At 34.4% G+C, this 18,705-nt stretch overlaps 1 protein-coding gene across 3 annotated transcripts in view; it reads right to left on the bottom strand.

Moving 5' to 3' along the window:
• The window catches only part of LOC150092634 (dyslexia-associated protein KIAA0319-like protein), a 511,769-nt gene that overhangs the window by 424,999 nt on the left and 68,065 nt on the right, over positions 1-18,705 (bottom strand). For all 3 annotated transcript variants that reach the window (XM_090414369.1, XM_090414371.1, XM_090414370.1), the window contains one exon: positions 12,155-12,440. In XM_090414369.1, the coding sequence (XP_090270495.1) occupies positions 12,155-12,248 (94 nt within the window). In that variant the 5' untranslated portion in view covers positions 12,249-12,440. The remainder of the gene's footprint in view (positions 1-12,154; positions 12,441-18,705) is intronic.

The raw sequence follows: 18,705 nt of genomic DNA, 5'->3' as shown, positions 1-18,705 counted from the left end.
TAGTGGTGGTGGGCGATCGATGGCATTGGTGTAGATGATGATGGTAGTTGTAGTTCGCTGTAGTTGGTGGATTGAGTGATGGAGACAGAGTTGTCTTTGGACTCTCTGGAGGTGTCATATAATAATAATAATAATAATAATAATAATAATAATAATAATAAAAAGCTTTGACATAGCTTTACTTTTTTACAAATGTTTCTCTAGCTGACACCTTAGAATTTTTATCATCTAAGTTTCCATCAGGTATCCTAGACCTCTTCAAGTATCATTAATTCTAGATATTTCAGCTGGAATGAAAAGCTTTATTGGCAAACTAAAGATATCGCAATGGATTCTCTAAATCTCTCATCCTTGTTAACTTCTATTTAGAACAATTAGAAGAAAAAAATAATAATGATTAATCCAAAACCTTTGATATGGCCTTGCTGTTTGGAATGATTCACATAAATAACTAGATTTCTTCTTATAAAAAAATCAATAACCTTCATCACAGAATCAATTTCATTATGGAACTTAAATCAAATGGAACTATATCTTTCCTTGATGTTCTTATAAAATGAGAATTGGTAGTTCCTTATCAACAAGTGTTATTTGCAAACCTTCCTTTTCAGGTTGAAACATACATCAGATTTTGGCTCATAATCCTTCAAAAAAATATGGCGTTATGGTGTTATTAAATGGCTTCTTTCCAGACCTCATATTATCTGTTCTTTATCTGATATACTTCAAAAAGAAATTTCTACAATTAAAGAAACTGCCATCCTATACATTGAAGGCATTTCAGAGTGCATTTCTCTCACTTTAAAGGTTTAATATTTCCACAACTTTCAAGTATATAAATTCAATTAGCTCACTAATACCAACTCCAAAAGATAAAATTCCATCTCTACTACTACTTGGAGTTTATTCAATGCAATGAAACTGCAAGTTATTCTACTTTAGACAAGCTGGCCAATTTCTTTCTATATGCCTTTCTGAACACCAGTAATACATTTTCTCCAAGAAACTGAACAAATTTGGATCTAGCAGAACATGGGACTACTTATACTAGCTACAGGATCCTTTGAAATGATGCCAAACTACTACGCAGATGTTCGCACAAATATGATAGTCTCTTTAAAGAAAGCTTCAAAATACTTTGGCATTGCCAAAATATCAACCTTAATGATGGATTCTCCATGCAAAAAATCTGAGAAATTATTATTATACATACACGCACGCTTCAACTGATCTTAATAGCACTGGATTTTACCTGGCTATCTCATGAATGCACATAAGAGGATACTCCATTCTCCGTATACCTTCATTGCTGTTTAATTTTTCATATCCAACAATCCACAATACATTACTTGAAATATCTGTAGTTAAGCTATGTTAAATATTTTTCAACTGTGTCTAGTTGTCACTTATATACGGAATGAATACCAACCACAACCATAGAATATTGTGGTTGGTATTCATTCCATGTTGTGGAAGGCCAGATTTTTCAGATTTCTTATTAATGATGTAAAGATTGGTGTTCTTGCATTTTTTTCCCTCCACTGAACATTCAGTTTGTCCATAGTAAGAAAGATGACAGTGACAGGGAACTTGATAGATGCCAAGAAATGCAAGAGAGGATTTTTTTTTTTCTTTAAAAGATGGGAACCAAGCTGCTAATTTGTTGAAAGGAATGAAAGTAACCAACAAGATTATTACTAATACGGCTATTATAGCTGTAGCTTTTGGACAAGCTGGCCAATTTCTTTCTGAACACCAGTAATACATTTTCTCCAAGAAAATGAACAAATTTGGATCTAGCAGAATAACTGCCTCTCACTATTGAAGATATGGAAGAGTCTTATTCTAATCACACATCATTCTTTTTTTTTTTTTTAATTAAATATTATCAAGATTATATTTAAGGGATTCTGCACTACCGCTCAATGTTAGGTGAACTTATTACTTCTGTTTATTATAAACCTACCTTTACTGGATACCATATTTAATACCAATCTGCTCATCATTCTTCTCAGAAGATTGGAATTATCAAAACTTTATTCCATTAGGCTCCTATTACATAATCTACAGTGCAACAACTAAAGCAAAAATCCCAGAACATCAAATGATATATAAATCTTAATGGCTTCTTAGAATGGACCACACAATGCATCTTTGATTCCTATAATCTAAGCTAAAACAATAATGAAATAGTATGAACAGTTCCTATCCCATACATTTCTGACATCTCGGAACCAACCTCTAGAATCCTTAAAAAGTATAATAGTGGCTATATTCATTCCTTTCAACAAACTATCAGCTTTATTCCCATCTTCTACAGATAAATGATCCCCTCTAATGCTTCATGGCATTTACTAAGTTCCATGTGACTGGCATCTTTCTTATTTCAGTCAAATTGGACATTCAGTAGAGAAGAGAATGCAAGAACACCAATTTTATAACATTAATAGGAAATCTAAGAAATCTGGCCTTGCATGACATGGAATGGATACCAACCACAATATCCTGTGGTCTGAAATGCATTTACTCCACCATCACCACTATAAGTTCAAATGTTTATTTAAAGAAAGCACCAAGACTCCATCATCTGAACCTAAGTCAGAATAACTGCCTCTCACTATTGAAGATATGGAAGAGTCTTATTTTAATCACACATCATTCTTTTTTTTTTTTTAATTAATAATACTGTTTCCTCAGTCATGCCTCTGTGTTCTATATATAAAACATCATATGGATGGTACTGTTTTTAAATACTCCATTGCTTGTGTTCTAGTTTGTATTCAACTGTTTGATGCCACTGATTGATGACCTGTAACTTTCAGGTTGAAACATATGGCTTTTAAATAAAAATATATGTTATTCACTCTTTTCCTTGAGTAATCATGTTAATTTATGAAATGCAAAATCACTGTCACTAACCAGAGGCAGAATAATTGTGTCAGATACTCAAATGAAAAATTTAGAATAATTTTCACAAACAAAAAAAGTTATTCAGAATAGCTTGGCTTAAAGAAACACACAAACCAGTTTGGTCATCAATCTCCACCATTAGAAGTTTTCCATTTCTGCAATAACATTGCCATATTTACAGATAACTATAGTACTAACTAGTGTGATACTTTTCACTTCACTTAGAACTTTGTCTTTAACAACTGTAAAACTACTTTGTCTTTAACAACTGTAAAAACTACCTTGCACTACTGTAACAAAAGTAGTGCAAGGTAAGTTTTTAGCATGTGACCTATCTCAGTGTTTGATATGCCATCCTAAAATTAAATTTAATAATTTTAACCTTAGCAAGAGATGTAATAGGTTTATGCATCTTTTCAATGTAGCAACATTATTCTTGCTTTGAATTTTATCTGTCATTATTAAGAAAAATAAAATAATTTATAAACAATTTATAATTCACAGCAAAACATCAAAATAGGAAAATGCAGGGAGTAATGACATCCTAAATAAACTAAGTTTGCATATACTGCACACGGATTGATTCAGGGGAGTGTCATTTCACTGAAAGCATTGTATGAGTGAATGCAACATCATATAAATGGACATTTGGTATAACAGAAAGCACTATATGAGCACATTAATCATTAAGCAGGGTATTACTGTATTTAGTTTGCCATCTTCACTAAATCCGCATGTTTTCAGGATTCTTACTTATTTTCACAGCTATCTTTTTATCAAGGATTTTTATATCAAATTTATTATTATAGCTATTATACAATTTAGTTAGGGAAAAGGTTCAGACTTCCACTGGATTTGTTTAAGAATACATCATCTGCATAATATAAGGGGTTTGAAGGTGTCGAATAATAATAATAATAATAATGTTAGAGGCATTTCAGAAAAAATAGACAGAACACTACACAAATACAACATCAAAACCACCTTCAAGCCCCCGACAAAATTAAGGCACCTACTCAATTCTTCCAAGGATTCCCTGCCACACTTAGCCCACCCGGGGGTTTACAAAATAGATTGCACTTGTAACATACCGTACATAGGGGAAACAGGACGAACCCTCCCAATCAGAAAGGATGAACACAAACGTCACATAAAATACCTCCATTTTGGAAAAACCGGCCTTTCTGACCATGCACTCCAAACATACCACAGAATTGACTGGAAAGGTACCAAGTCCCTACACTGCACCAAAACCTGGTTTGAGTATAAATTCAAGGAAGCATGTGAAATGCTCAAACATGATCCGAATCTGAATAAAAATGATGGTCTAACAATCCCAAGAATGTGGAGGACCCATCTACAACCTTCATAGCAACCACAAAGAAAAATCTCAATACAAGACCCAGTGAAGTGTGTTTTTTTTTTTTCCTTGAACATTCAATAGCAACCTGGACAAATCCAAAAGATAATCGTAATATAACTGTATAATTCCAGAAGAAGCCTAGTACATGAGGACTTTAGCAGAGTTTATTGTAGTTTTTTCCACTAGAGGGCAGGCTAAGAAAAAGAAAAAAAAAAAAGATTAGTTAACAACGTAGATGTAATTTACTTGTGTAGTGTGCAACAGCATGCAGCTTGTTCTTATACTTCTGAATGTATCCTTCTGAAGATGACCTCAATACAGGGGTTGAAATGTAAAGTTATTATTTTATTTGTAATCAAGTAAAATAATCTTTTTAACACGTGTGTTTTGTTTCCCTAATTTAATTAATATGAATACCAATTAATAATTTCTCAAGGCTCCTGATAAAGATCATATAAAGAATGAATATTTATTATAGTTACTTTTTTGAAAAGAATAAATATCCATTTATTATTTCTTTTTAAGAATATGCTTTTTTTTTTTTTTATCAAATATGTTTTTCTTTTTTCAAATACAATGCCAGATTTACTGACAGAGCTGTGTGTCAAAGTGGTGGTGGTGGTGGGCAGTAGATGGTGCTGGTGTAGATGATGATGAGTGGTGGAGATGAAGAGTTGTAGAGTGGGTGCCCTCCCTTGATAATCTTGGACTCCCTGAAGGTGTCGAATAATAATAATAAAAAGCAATATTCCAATTCAGTCTGCACACTGAGTAGTATATTAAGAAGTATCATATAGAATACTGCTAATCCTTCATTTCAGCACTATTCATTTTTCCCCATTCCTCTAAATAACAGCTTTTGAACAGTTCCAAAAGAAAGTTTATTGGCATCAATTGAGAACAGGAGGTCAAGCAATAAACATGTTTGCCTCTTCAACCTACTGACCACTATCGGTTAGTGGTTAGTACTTCGACTACTGGCTGGAGTGGTGCATATGCACCAGTCCAGCAGATAGTTAAAGGTATAGACAGCCCCAATTATCACCTAGCCAAGAAACTTGTGTCAACACTCAAGGAGTTGGTAGGTCATTTCCCCTCCTATATTAAAAATACACAAAACAACACTTTGTAAACAAAATCAAAGACATTACATTGCAAAAAGAGAATTTATTAGTCAGTTTTGACATCTCTGCCCTCTTCACAAATGTACCAATCAATGACACAATCCTTCTCTTACAGGATAAATTCCCTCCCAATATCACAGCGCTCTTTGTGCATGTACTACGCTCTGGCTATTTTGTGTGGCAAAACACTTTCTACTTTCAAAAAGAAGGCACAGCCATGGGCTCACTATTATCCCCCCTCCCCAATTGCCAACTTTTAACATTTTGAGTAACATGCTCTTGATTCCTCTTCTTTAAAACCTAAAGTATGGCTTAGATATATTGACATGTTTTTGCTATCTGGCCCCATGACATTAGACACTCTCAACCATCTAAACAAACAACACAAATGCATACACTTCACAATTGAGATTGAAACTCAGAGCACACTTCCGTTGGGCAGTCTTTCCTTCACTGTTTACCAGAAACCAACACATACTGGTCAATATATACATGTAAACTCCTACCACGACCCAACACAAAAACTAAGTATCATCAACATACTAAAAACAGAGCTTTGAAGATTTGCTCCAATGAGCAATCACTTGAAGATGAATTAAAAGTTATCAGCAATATCTTCCTAAAAAATGGTCACAGTCAAAATACTATCTACAAAATTCTGTACAAGGCCCCACTTAAAAACAAAAATAAACTAGAATACAATAAAATTGTAACCATTCCATACATTAAACATTAAAGGGATATCAGACAAAAGAAACAGAATACTACAGAAATACAAGCTTTAAGCCACCTTTAAACCATCTGCAAAATTAAAAAAACTTACTCAACTCATCCAAGGATCCACTTCCTCCATCGGCCCACCCTAGAATACACCGTATTCATTGCACCTGTAATTTGCCCTATGTAGGAGAAACAGGACGCGCGATTCCCATCAGACAAAAAGAACATAAACGGCACATGAAATTTAATAATTATGGTGAAGCCGGCCTGTCTGATCATGCCCTGAACCCTTTACATAAAATTGACCGGATAGCACCTGTTGTTGTTTACACCACACCGAAACATGGTATGAACGTAAAGTTAAGGAGGCCTGCGAGATTATTATCAACACCCTAATCTTAACAATAATGACGGCCTAAAAATCCCAGGAATATGGAAGGCACATATTCGATCCACTTAACCTTTCCCTAAGAGTCAAGTATAAATAGAACCATAGATAATTCAGGATCTTAAATCTAATTTAATTTTTTTTTTCTATCTGTGAACTATAGAAAATGTAAGAGATTACATACATATAATTAAAATCATACATTTAAAGAAATAGCCATTAAAAAGAATAGGGATTAAGAAAACACATTAAGAGATAAAAATGCCACTTGCAAAAACATAAGATGTCAGATTTCACTCACGTCAGTTTTTACTGTAACAAAACAGATCTATATGAAAGAATGTTTATTTGTTGTAATCTTAAACAGAATATAGCTTTGATGTAATTATTTTATTTCCTTATTTATTTTAATTTTTTATACGAATTAAGTGGATATTGAATCTAATATTATTTCAGAGCCGAATATAGAAACCCTAAGAGTTTCATGCCGAATAAATCATCATCATCAAATTCCTGCCATGTACCCTCAAGGGGTGTACAGGATATGATAGTATTACATGAAAAATTTACATCATTACTAACTTCCTATCTACAATTTTCCTCCAAATCAGTCTCCAAATTATCTGACAAGACTCCAACATTATCAGATCTTATATTTCTATCGTCTAAAGCACTTTGTACAGTATCAATCCACCTATATCCTGGTCTTCCTCTGGGTCGTTTTCCTGCCAACCTGGCAGCGAACACTTCTTTTGCTAACCTTTCCTCGCTCATTCTGTTTAAGTGACCATACCACCTTAGATTAGCCCTGCTAACGCATTCCTGGATGCTGACAATGTCAAGTTCTTTCCTAATATCCTTGTTTTTAATATGATATTGCCATTGATGCCATCTGTTCACACCTCTAATCATTCTCGGGACTCTCTTATCTGCGGTCATTAGTCTTTGGTCAATGTTTTGCTTCTGACCCAGCTCTCAGATCCATAAGTTAAAACTGGTTTGAACACTGTCTTGTATACTAATTTAGTGTTCCGATTAATTTCTCTCTTATTCCATATGAATTTATTCAATTGACTTCCAACCATACCAGCTTTGTTGATTCTGTTGTCTATTTCCATATTTAATTTACCATCTTCACTAAAAATCGTGCCTAAGTAGCTGAAATGTTTTCTTGTTCCACAGGTTCTCCGTTCACAATGCAGTTGACATTTTCAATGATTCTGCCTATTTTCATTGTCTTTGTCTATTTATTGCTGACCTTCATACCATATCTATTACAACAGTTATTTAATTTAGTCAGGGAATCTTGCAGACTTGTAGTGGATTTATTAAGAAGTATAACATCGTCCGCATAAAGAAAAGAGCTGACATTAACATCTCCAATTTTGATATCATGTTTAATACCACTTTCCTTCATAATGTGATCCATATAAATAATGAATAACAGAGGGGATAATGTACATACTTGTCTCACACCAGATTTAACATTAAACCATCTTCCAGTACTTCCTTCAATTCTAACTGCTGACTTACAACTCAAATAAAGACTAAGTATTGCTTGATATAATGCCCCATTGACACCATATAAGTGTAGCGTATTGAATAGCTTCTCTCTCGGCACCTTGTCATATGCCTTTTCGAGATCAACAAAACTTAAATATAGATCCTTGTTATATTCCCATGCTTTCTCAACTATTTGTCGTAAAGCGAAAATCTGATCCTGACAGCCTCTATTTGGCCTGAATTCCAGCTTGTTCTTCACCAAGCTTTTCTTCCACAATTCTTCTCAACCGTTTTTCTCAAGTATACTTGCATAAATCTTGCCAGGAACACTCAGTAAGGAAATAGAAACTATAAAAGCTTCGGCAGATCCAAGCATAAGTTCAGGCAAGGGCAACTCATAGTAAAGGTGGAGTAAGTTCTGATCACTATCCTTAGTATTTTCCATAATGCAAAGCACATCTCCTTATGAACATGTATGACACTATACATTATGGAGGGAGGGTCACAACACAGACCGGCTTCGACCTTTGTTGAATGTTCAAGTACAAGTCAAACCTCAAAAACTCAGACCTTTCAGAACCTGTTGGCTCTACCCCGTAGCAGGCTGCCCTCACCACCGAGCAGAGCTGCTCATTTGCTAATCTGGAAGGGTAACAGTAATAGCCAAGCCTCGGTTAACTTCATAGATGGAGATGTTAAAGCAGCAGCAAACAGAACTTGATGGATATATATATATATATATATATATATATATAAAAACCAGTCTCCAGGCCACTACCCAGACCTGTTTCGACCTTTCTTGAGGTCTCATCAGTGGGAGCCAGACCCTGAGATGCCAAGGTTGAAGTAATGCAGAATTTATGAATTTTACCTATACAAGTTGCCACAATGTGCTTTGACCTTTGTTGAGGTCTCATCAGTGAGTATTTACAACCCCAGATGTAAATATTGAGGTTGAAGTAATGCAGAAGTTATTCTTTACCATACGAGTTGCCAAAAGATGCACCAAGAATTACTGAGATAAAGAGCCAAAAAGGCTTCCCTTTGGCAATGCAAAATTATACAAATTAAGTGGATATTGAATCCAACATTATTTCAAAGCTGAATATAGAAACTCTAAGAGTTTCATGCCGAATATATAACTATAAAAGTTTTAACGGATCCAAGCGTAAGCCAACCTAGTTCAGGCTAGGGCAACTTGTAGTAAAGATGGAGTAAGTGGAGTGGAGTAAAGGTGGATTCAATATCCACCTAATTTGTATAATTTTGCATCGCTGAAGGGAAGCCTTTTTGGCTCTTTATCTCAGTAATTCTTGGTACAACTTTTGGCAACTTGTATGGTAAAGAATAACCTCTGCATCACTTCAACCTCAGTATTTACATCTGGGTCTACCTACTCACTGATGAGACCTCAACAAAGGTCAAAATCGGTCTGGGTAGTGACCCTCCCTCCATAATGTATAGCGTTCATACATGTCCGTAAGGAGATGTGCTTTACATTATGGAAAATACTAAGGATAGTGATCAGAACTTACTTCACCTTTACTACAAGTTTCCCTAGCCTGAACTAGGTTGGCTTACGCTTGGATCCACTGAAACTTTTATAGTTTCTATATATTCGGCATGAAACTCTTAGAGTTTCTATATATTCGGCATGAAACTCTTAGAGTTTCTATACTCGGCTTTGAAATAATGTTGAATTCAATATCCACTTAATTTGTATAATTTTGCATTGCCGAAGGGAAACCTTTTTGGCTTTTTATCTCAGAAATTTTAATTTTTATTTATTTTTCACTAGAGGTCATGCCAGTAGAATAACAGTTGATCAAATCATTGTATCTGTAGCTTACTGTGTGAAATGTAATGTAGCTTGTCTTTTTATATGTGTATATACTCCAGATGATGACCTTAATATGAAGGTCGAAACGTCTGGAAATTAAAATAGTTATTTATAACACAGTTGTAGAGTCCATAGTTTGTCTAAAATGAATGCTGATCACCATGTAACACTAAAGGAAAGGAAAGAATTTAAAGACAATCATAAACATCCATGCCTAAAGTGGGATTTGAACCCATAGCATGTTGATCAGAGAATAGATACATTAACTACTCTGTTAATGAGACTGGCAAATTTACCTCTGAGCTATTCTGAATATTTTTGCTCACAGCATACAGGCTTTCAGCACTCAGTGCTGAAAAAGGATTTTATTGGGATAGCTGTACCTACTAATTTGCTCAAACGTGACATCAGCTTATCCTCTGTAGCTCATCCTGTCACTGGATGCTATGCTGAAACTTATTCATATGCACATGAAATTTTCTTCTTTTGTGCAAAACATTACTATTTGTGATGTTTTGTGCAAATTGTTTTGTGCATCTTGGAATTTTTATAAAAGGTTTCTTTCTTTCTTTCTTTCCAACTAATCTGTCAAAATACTGTAGACTGTGTTGAAATGCATTCAACATCTTAAAGATGCCTGGTAAACATCCCTCTGAAACACTTCTTAATGACAAACTAGCTTATCAATTGAAATTCCTTCTCTACACTTTCTGAAAATGTTTTTGAACTATCAATCCACTTAAATTCAACAGAATGATATGTACTGTGCATCTTCCTGCATGAATACCCTGAATGACCAACTCACAAAATCTGCGAGTGCTACTAACACATTTCATGATTTTTTTTTCTCAAAACAATGTTTTGAAAGACAAACATTTTGGATTAACATGATGAATAAATACTAATAACTATGGAGTTTGTAAGACACTGAAATGCATATTGGACGAAAAGCAGAGTAGTTTTTAAACATAAAATCACACATATGAGCAGTCATAAACCAGTAGTATGCAGGTGCCACAGGTAATTAAGTGTTAGATCATTCAGAAATCCCATTCTTGAAGAATCAAGCCTGTTGGCTGAAGAGCACCAGTGCTATACACTCAGGCCAGCAAGCTGAATCAATACATTAGTTCATAACAATCAATCAAAGTGTCGGGAAGGGGGGGAATTGGATTCCAAATATATTAACAAAAACCCAAAAATGCTTTTTAAAAAGTGCTTCTTGTATGTTTTATCTTGCTGCTAATCTGTTGTGCTGTTTAATATAATATGTAAAGATTATATTAAATATAATTAATAATGGAACACTTATAGACCACAGTAATAACTTTAATTAAATAAAGGTACAAATATTTCATACTGAAAATAACAGTACATCCTCAGTGTAGAACAAATAGTTAAAGGAATGCAATACAAAGTACAGAACAGTCGGTGGATCACCAATTAAATTGTTGCTGCGAGCTAGAAGATTAATTACTAAAATATTATTAAATAATTCTTGAAAGATAATTATTTCATTGATGGTTATTACATAAAATAAGAGTCTCCCAAACTTTTGGGAGAGATGATATACACTAAATATTAAATTATTTAATAATATTTTAGTAATTAACCTTCTAGCTCGAAGCAACAATTTAATGTGATCCACCGACTGTTCTGTACTTTGTATTGCATTCCTTTAACTGTTTGTTCTACACTGAGGATGTACTGTTATTTTCAGTACGAAATATTTGTACCTTTATTTAATTAAAGTTATTACTGTGGTCTATACGTGTTCCATTATTAATTATTATGCTCTAAAGATTAAATATAATATGTATTTCATATGTAAAGATTTATATATAAACATTTCTCCCATTCTAATTTGCACATTAGATACTTTTTTAGATACTGTAAACAAACTGAAATATTTTTAGCACAATATTAATTACAATGCAAGCAATGGATACTGATGAATTAATGTAAGAGTGGTACAAAATTGCATATAATGTTATTTTAATAAAAAACTGAAGCATTTTTTTTCACTTTAATTAAGACATAATACTAAATATTGATAATATTTTCTATACTGTCCTCAGCAGAATTAATAAATTACAGCTAAAGCGATAAATCAAAAAATTGTGTGTAAAATTACACACATCCATAATCAGCCAAATTTCAAAAAGTGTATATCAAGTGCATTTTTTGTAAACAGGATGAAAAATTTTTATAAAATATCTAATAAACTGTTTTATATCCAAGACGGATAATATTTATAAAAAAAACATTCCAGATTTCAAACAAAGTATTAATTTTGAGCATATTACCTGAAGTCCTGCATGGTAATGATAAGAAAAGAACAGGAAGTATTACTGGAAATGATAAACCAAGTGCACAGCACAGTTTCTGTTTTCCCATCATTCAACTGACTAATATATACAGAACATGTGGGACCACATTCAAGTTATATGTGCCTGAAAATTTCTTGGTATTTTGCCTTCCAGAATAATAAAAGTACATAGCACCCAATATAAGTAATCTTCAATATAAAAATATTTATAGATATCCAAGGTGAAAGCCATGGGTTATCATGTTTTTGCCACTTCTCATATTCTGAAAAAAGTAATTCAGAGCAGTCATAATGAAGAATTTATTCTTCCACATATAAATAAGTAAAACATATATACTGCAAAATCTTAAATACATCTTTATATTTTAAGTATTTGAAAGTATGTTAAAACTTATCATTTTTCATTATCTGTATAGGTGCTTTTATGGCTAAGTGGATTAATGCTAGAAAAGAGAATAAAAGTTGAATCTTATCAGTGAAATAACTATTATTTTTAAGGAAATTACATTACAACATATACTAAATATTAATTAAAATAACTTTAATTAATACTTTCTATATTTCAGCAACATTACTTTGCCAAAAACAATGATACATGCATGTAGGCACTAACACTGGGTAAATGATTGTTGCTGCAAGTTTTTTCATTTGGTTATATGTATCTATAAATTAAAGATACCAAGAAATTATATTCTTGGCTTAATCCTTTATCCAAGTCTAAGCAAACAAGTTTGCACCTGAACTATTTTCAGGGCTGGGACAACTTGTATAAAGGACCTAATGACTTCATATTACTTGCCTTAGTATCCTATAATGCAAAGCACATCTCCTTGCAGACATGTATAATGTCTATGCATTATGGGAAGGGTCACCACCCAGACCTGTTGTGACCTTTACTGAGGTCTCATCAGTGGGAGCCAGACCCAGAAGTAATACCAAGGTTGAAGTAATGCAGAAGTCATATTTTCGTATACAAGTAGCCAAAAGTGTCACATCATATTAGTAAAATACTCTGGATTAGAGAAAATTATTGGAAGTTTTTCCACTTGGTTATACTATAATTTAAAAAGATACCAAGAAATTATATTCTTGGTTTAATCCTTTATCCAAGTGTAAGCAAACAAGTATGTGCCTAAACTATTTTCAGGACTGGGTCAACTCGTATAAAGCTAATGACTTCACATCACTTGCCTTAGCTTCTTTAGCTAAGGCAAGTGATGTGAAGTCTTATTATCTGCAATTCTGCAAGGAGATGTGATTTGCATTATGGGATACTAAGGCAAGTGATGTGAAGTCATTAGCTTTATACGAGTTGCCCCAGTCCTGAAAATAGTTCAGGTGCAAACTCGTTTGCTTACACTTGGATAAAGGATTAAACCAAGAATATAATTTCTTGGTATCTTTAATTTACTGGGTAAATGAGGTTGAAGAAAGCCAACCAAAGTCAGGCCGAGTCCTAAATGGCATTCCCTAGTAGACTAAATTGGATGGTCTTGGATATTGGGCTGAAGATTTGAGGATGAGTGCTTTCCAAATTTGGGGCAGTTTCATGCATATCCAAAAAATTAGCAAAAATCCTAAAGAAATACAACCTTATAACCACTTACAAACCACACAAAAAATGGGCATCCCTTATCTGCTCCAACAAAGACCAGCCACATCCCTAGACCTACCAGGAGTATACCACGTCCCCTTGCAGTTGCAAACTGTCCCACTATGGCCAAACAGGCAAGACAGCCAATATCAGAATTTCTGAACACATGGACTACATCTGTTTCCACCATTACAGCTGCTCTGGACTTGCTGATCATGCTTTAGACACTCACCAGTATACACTGGAAGAAGATCACTCTTTTGCACAGCAGCACATACGAATATGAGAGGCTATTCCTGAATCTGCTTCAGTCCTAAGAAACTTTCCAAACCACAACAAATGCGAGCGCATGAAACTGCCAAAATTTGGGAAGCACTCATCCTCAGATCTTCAGCGCAACAGCCAAGACCACCCAAGCCATTGAAGACTCTAGACCTGACATTGGTTGCATTTTTTCAACCTCATTTACCCAGTGTTGATGCCTGCATACACATATCATTGCTTTGTAATCCCTGATGATGGCAATGCAAAGTTGCTGAAATACAGGAAGCATTAATTAAAGTTATGATTAATATTTAGTATACATTGTAATTTCCTGAAAAATAATAGTTACGAAACGTCAATATATAAGCCTATTGATCAGAATTCCCCCCCTTTTATGGAGGGGGTTTCTGGTCAAAATTCTGGGAATTCCCCTCTTTTATATATCCCCCCCCCCCTCTGGTACAGCTTATTTAACTGGTCTGGAAGCTGCAAGTTCCACATAAGATTAGCCTGAACATACATTTGACAAATATAACATATGAGCATAACCATGATGTCATAAGGTGATCAAAAATGTCAGCTTACGGTTGGCAGTTAGCATATGTTAATAGTTACTAGTACTTCCTAGAATCCAATCAGAATTTGAACCTGATATTTACCATATATATTTAATAAAGACACCACACATAAGAAATCACAGATTCATACACCATGTGCAGGCAAGTGGTTATGGAGAAAAGAATCTATTAACAAGTTTCTGAAAAGCTCAAGAGTTGTATTCACCGGGAAAAAAAGTATGGTGAAGGCTGTTCCAAAGGACAGCAGTAGATGAAATGAAGGTGAGAATGTTAGAAGATGAGATGTTAGTTCAATACGTTTGGAGCTTGACTATGTACAGATGATGACCAGTGGTTGCTCATATTCTTACATATTAGAGGAAAGTGAAGGAATGGTAGCAGTCACACCTGTAAAAAAGAGTACTGCAGAAACAGTGCCTATGAGAAAGTGACTGGAGGGAGTCTGTGAAAGAGGAGTCAACTATCAGTACATTGCCCTCTTTTGTATAAAATCAAGAAAAGACTTAAGGTGGTTCTGAGTACATTACTCCAAATGTGCAAACAATATTCTAAAAATTGGTTAGATGTGAAAGTCAGTTGAAGGAAAAATTAATCTTGAATGAAAATCTAATCATTATTAAAATGTAAGGATGGAGGAGGATCTTTCTTCCAGATAATAAGACATGACTGTGTTTTAATAGCACTGAAAGTAACTAAGCAATCTTTACCCTGCTTGAGAATGATGAGGAGATTAGTGTTTAAGAAATTTGTTATGGAAGATCTTGAAACTTCAATCATTTTAGTTAGAAAGGTCAATGATGTACAAGAGGAGAGCATGGAGAAAGTGTATTCAACCAGGGGTAGTATTTCAGCTGAAAAAGAAATCTGATGAGAAGAAGCCAACCACCATGACATGCAATGAATGACAAGATGAAGCTGACAATACAAAGGGCAGGAGACAATCCATAAGATGGCAGCTTGCTGAGAAGGCCTCAATGCCAAACATAATCAAATCATCTTCTACCAATAGCTCTACAACCCAAATTGAGACTTGGCCTTCTGGATTTGAATGGAGGTGGTTGGTGAGTGGAATGCATTGCCTGACAGTGTGGTGAATGCACATACAATAAATGAGTTTAAAACACGGTTTGATTGGCTTTGTGTATAACAGTGTGTATCTTCCACAATGAGTCTTGACTGGTGTCTGGAGGTCTGGTGTTAATAATAATTTGTTATTATTAACACCAGAACTCTAACCCTTTCTGTTCAGGATCTTACTTCTTCAATTTGGACAGTGCAGTATGATGATATTATCTTGACCAATGGTGTTTATAATCTCGTTCTTGGTCATCTTCTTGGTCTTTTACAAGAAGAAGACCAAGAATACAGTCATTTTCCACAGGAAAAGCATGTCTTGCCCACTGCAACTTTTTTTAAATTGATTATATTAGTTATTGTAGGTTCTTTATAGTGTTGATATAACTCATGATTTTATCTGATCCTCCAGAGATCAATATCATTAACTGGGCCAATTTTTCTACAGGTTTTCCTTCTAGGGAAAAAGAAAATATGATCAAATGTCTTGATCAAACTTTAACATGAAAAATTAATCATGTTATAAAATTTAATTCCCTAGAGGTACCAGAGAATGCGTCACTTTTCGAAGCACTGGAAATTATGAACTTGGAGATGACTACTATTACAACCTGCCATTAGTAAGAGCATAAATGAAACACCAGCCTTCTTCTGAGTACTGAACTACCTGGTGTATTCAGATCTTTGAATTTGGCACAAAAGTAGATGGATTATTTGATTCTTGTTTTTAAAAAATATCTTCAGTATGATGATATCATCCAAATTAAACCTGAAATCCACCTGAAATCATCCAGGTCTTTTCTACCAGAGTAGAAAAGGAGAGCAGTGCAATAGAATGATATGGTATGGTATTTGTTCTCTAGGATACAACATAATTCAAATCAAGAAAAAACAGCTCATGAAGTTTGAATATTTTAGCATTCAGTTCAACAGAAGCTTAGATTTGTTTTGAAAATATTTTTTAAAAACTGTGATGCAGACTCTTTTATGGAGCATTCGATGAGTTTCATTCAGATACCTTGATGGACCTGTGTTTCACTCAGGATTTCTCCATGAGTACAGGTCACAAAGATGCCTCCAATGATCTCGATCTTGAGCCTCTCTCTTCCATGTTATACCTATAGATTTCACTAGTGGATCTTCACATCTTGTAGGTAGTCTTCCTGGTTTTCTTTTTATTCTTGATTGCCAGTTGAGTATTCACACCTTTGTAAAATTCACTTTCTAAAATGTTGTTAAAATGACTCATAACTTTAGTTAATGTTGCAACATATTGCTATTTTCGGCAAAGTTACATAACGACAGTGAAAACAAACATGGACTTGACAAACCATGTATAATAGTTTGTAGTGCTTGAACTAATAGTGAGTGCAAAGAAGAAAGGAGGGAAAAGGAAGAAACTCATGGCTAGGTAATGAGATGGTTATAGGCAGTCATTTTCTCAGAAAAAAGGCTTACAGGAAATATGTGGAGACCTGTGGAATTATCTGAAAGTACTCATTTCTTTCTATTGGTGTATGACCATTAAACGATAATCTAAAAGGCCTCGAATATAGTTTTTGTTGTAAGGAATAATGGTAGCTCAAAGTTTGAAAAGCAAGTTCCAGTACAAGGTGTGTCTGCTGTTTATTATAACCATGTGCTTGTTCCTGTCAACGGATGGAATGAAGGTAGAACATTTTATTTCAAGCGGAAAGTTGTATTGTTTCTTCTAAACAGTATTAATTCATGACAGCATGTGTATTACGGAATGTTGAAGACAAGAAAAAGAAAATTATTATTCAGTTAAGGATAGAAAATAAATACATGTGATGAAGATGTTGTTTAGAGAGCTGTAGGGCAAACACTTTAATGTCTATTGTCATGTTTAACTTTCTAGAGTGAGGTAAATATTCCTGAAGATAGTTTGTACTCAAGTTACAGAGACTTGAGTACAAACTTGAGCAGTAATAAAATTACAATAATAATTTTATTACTGCAAACATTTCAACCAGAAACTAACTGGTCATCATCAGTGCATTAGCATGATCAAAAGGTGAAGCTACAACACAGAATGTTAATCCTATTTACAGAGCTGAGCCATATGGCAGAAGCCACCTGTGGATGGTTACAATAAATAAGATTACAATTGAGGCCTAAATTTAAAATTGACACGTTCGCTGCCAACTATGAGTATACTCGTAGTTGGTAAACGAGTTACACAAGCCAGCTACGAGTATACTCGTATGACACTTACCACCGGCAACGAGATTACGGTACTGACCTTGAAGAAGTGAAAATGCTTGGCTTGTGGAGCTAGCATCAAAACTGTGTATTCTCATAGATGGTATATGCTCTGCACACGCCAACTACGAGTATATTCGCATGATGCTGACTGCCGGCAACGAGAGTACCGTACTGACCTTGAAGAAGTGAAATTGCTCGGCGTACGGGAACAGACTATGCCGAAGTAGCGTGGCAGCGAACGTGTTAAGTGATTTGAAATAAAATTAAATTTAATAACAACATAATGAAATGATGCAGTACTGTATTAAAAAATTATAATAATAATAATTAAAATTGGGAGAATATTATTGCTTGCCATTTATGAGGATGAGATAGTCCCAAATCTTGGCAACGGTCATTCCAATTTAAATTTTGTCAGTTCAGAAGTAGTTCAGCATTCTCTTTAAATAAATGCTCAAATCTAAACCTGCACCAATGTAAAAGGCAAATATTGAATCATGGGATATGATCCTATGATCCAATCCACTCCATGCTGAGCAAGGTTAGAATTTTCAGGTTTATTGTGGTTAGTTTACTGTGGATGTGCAACAGAACATCCTGTTTGTCTAAAGTATGAGCAAAGGCACTAACACTGAATTTGGTAAACACTAGGGAGAGAGAGAGGGGGGGAAGGGGAAGGATGTTTATCTTTCATGAAGGAAAAAATAATTAACAAAATTATCTTTTCAGGATCTTAGCAATCATCTCAGAGATGCCAACAATATATGGGATAGGGACTCGCTGTACAGGTTC

This window comes from Typopeltis vanoorti, chromosome 25 (genome assembly GCF_054136105.1).
Source record: "Typopeltis vanoorti isolate ZY-2024b chromosome 25, IOZ_Tvanoo_1.0, whole genome shotgun sequence".
In the NCBI taxonomy this organism is placed as follows: domain Eukaryota; kingdom Metazoa; phylum Arthropoda; class Arachnida; order Uropygi; family Thelyphonidae; genus Typopeltis; species Typopeltis vanoorti.
Note: the sequence above shows the minus strand (reverse complement) of the source record. Positions and strands in the feature narration are given on the sequence as shown.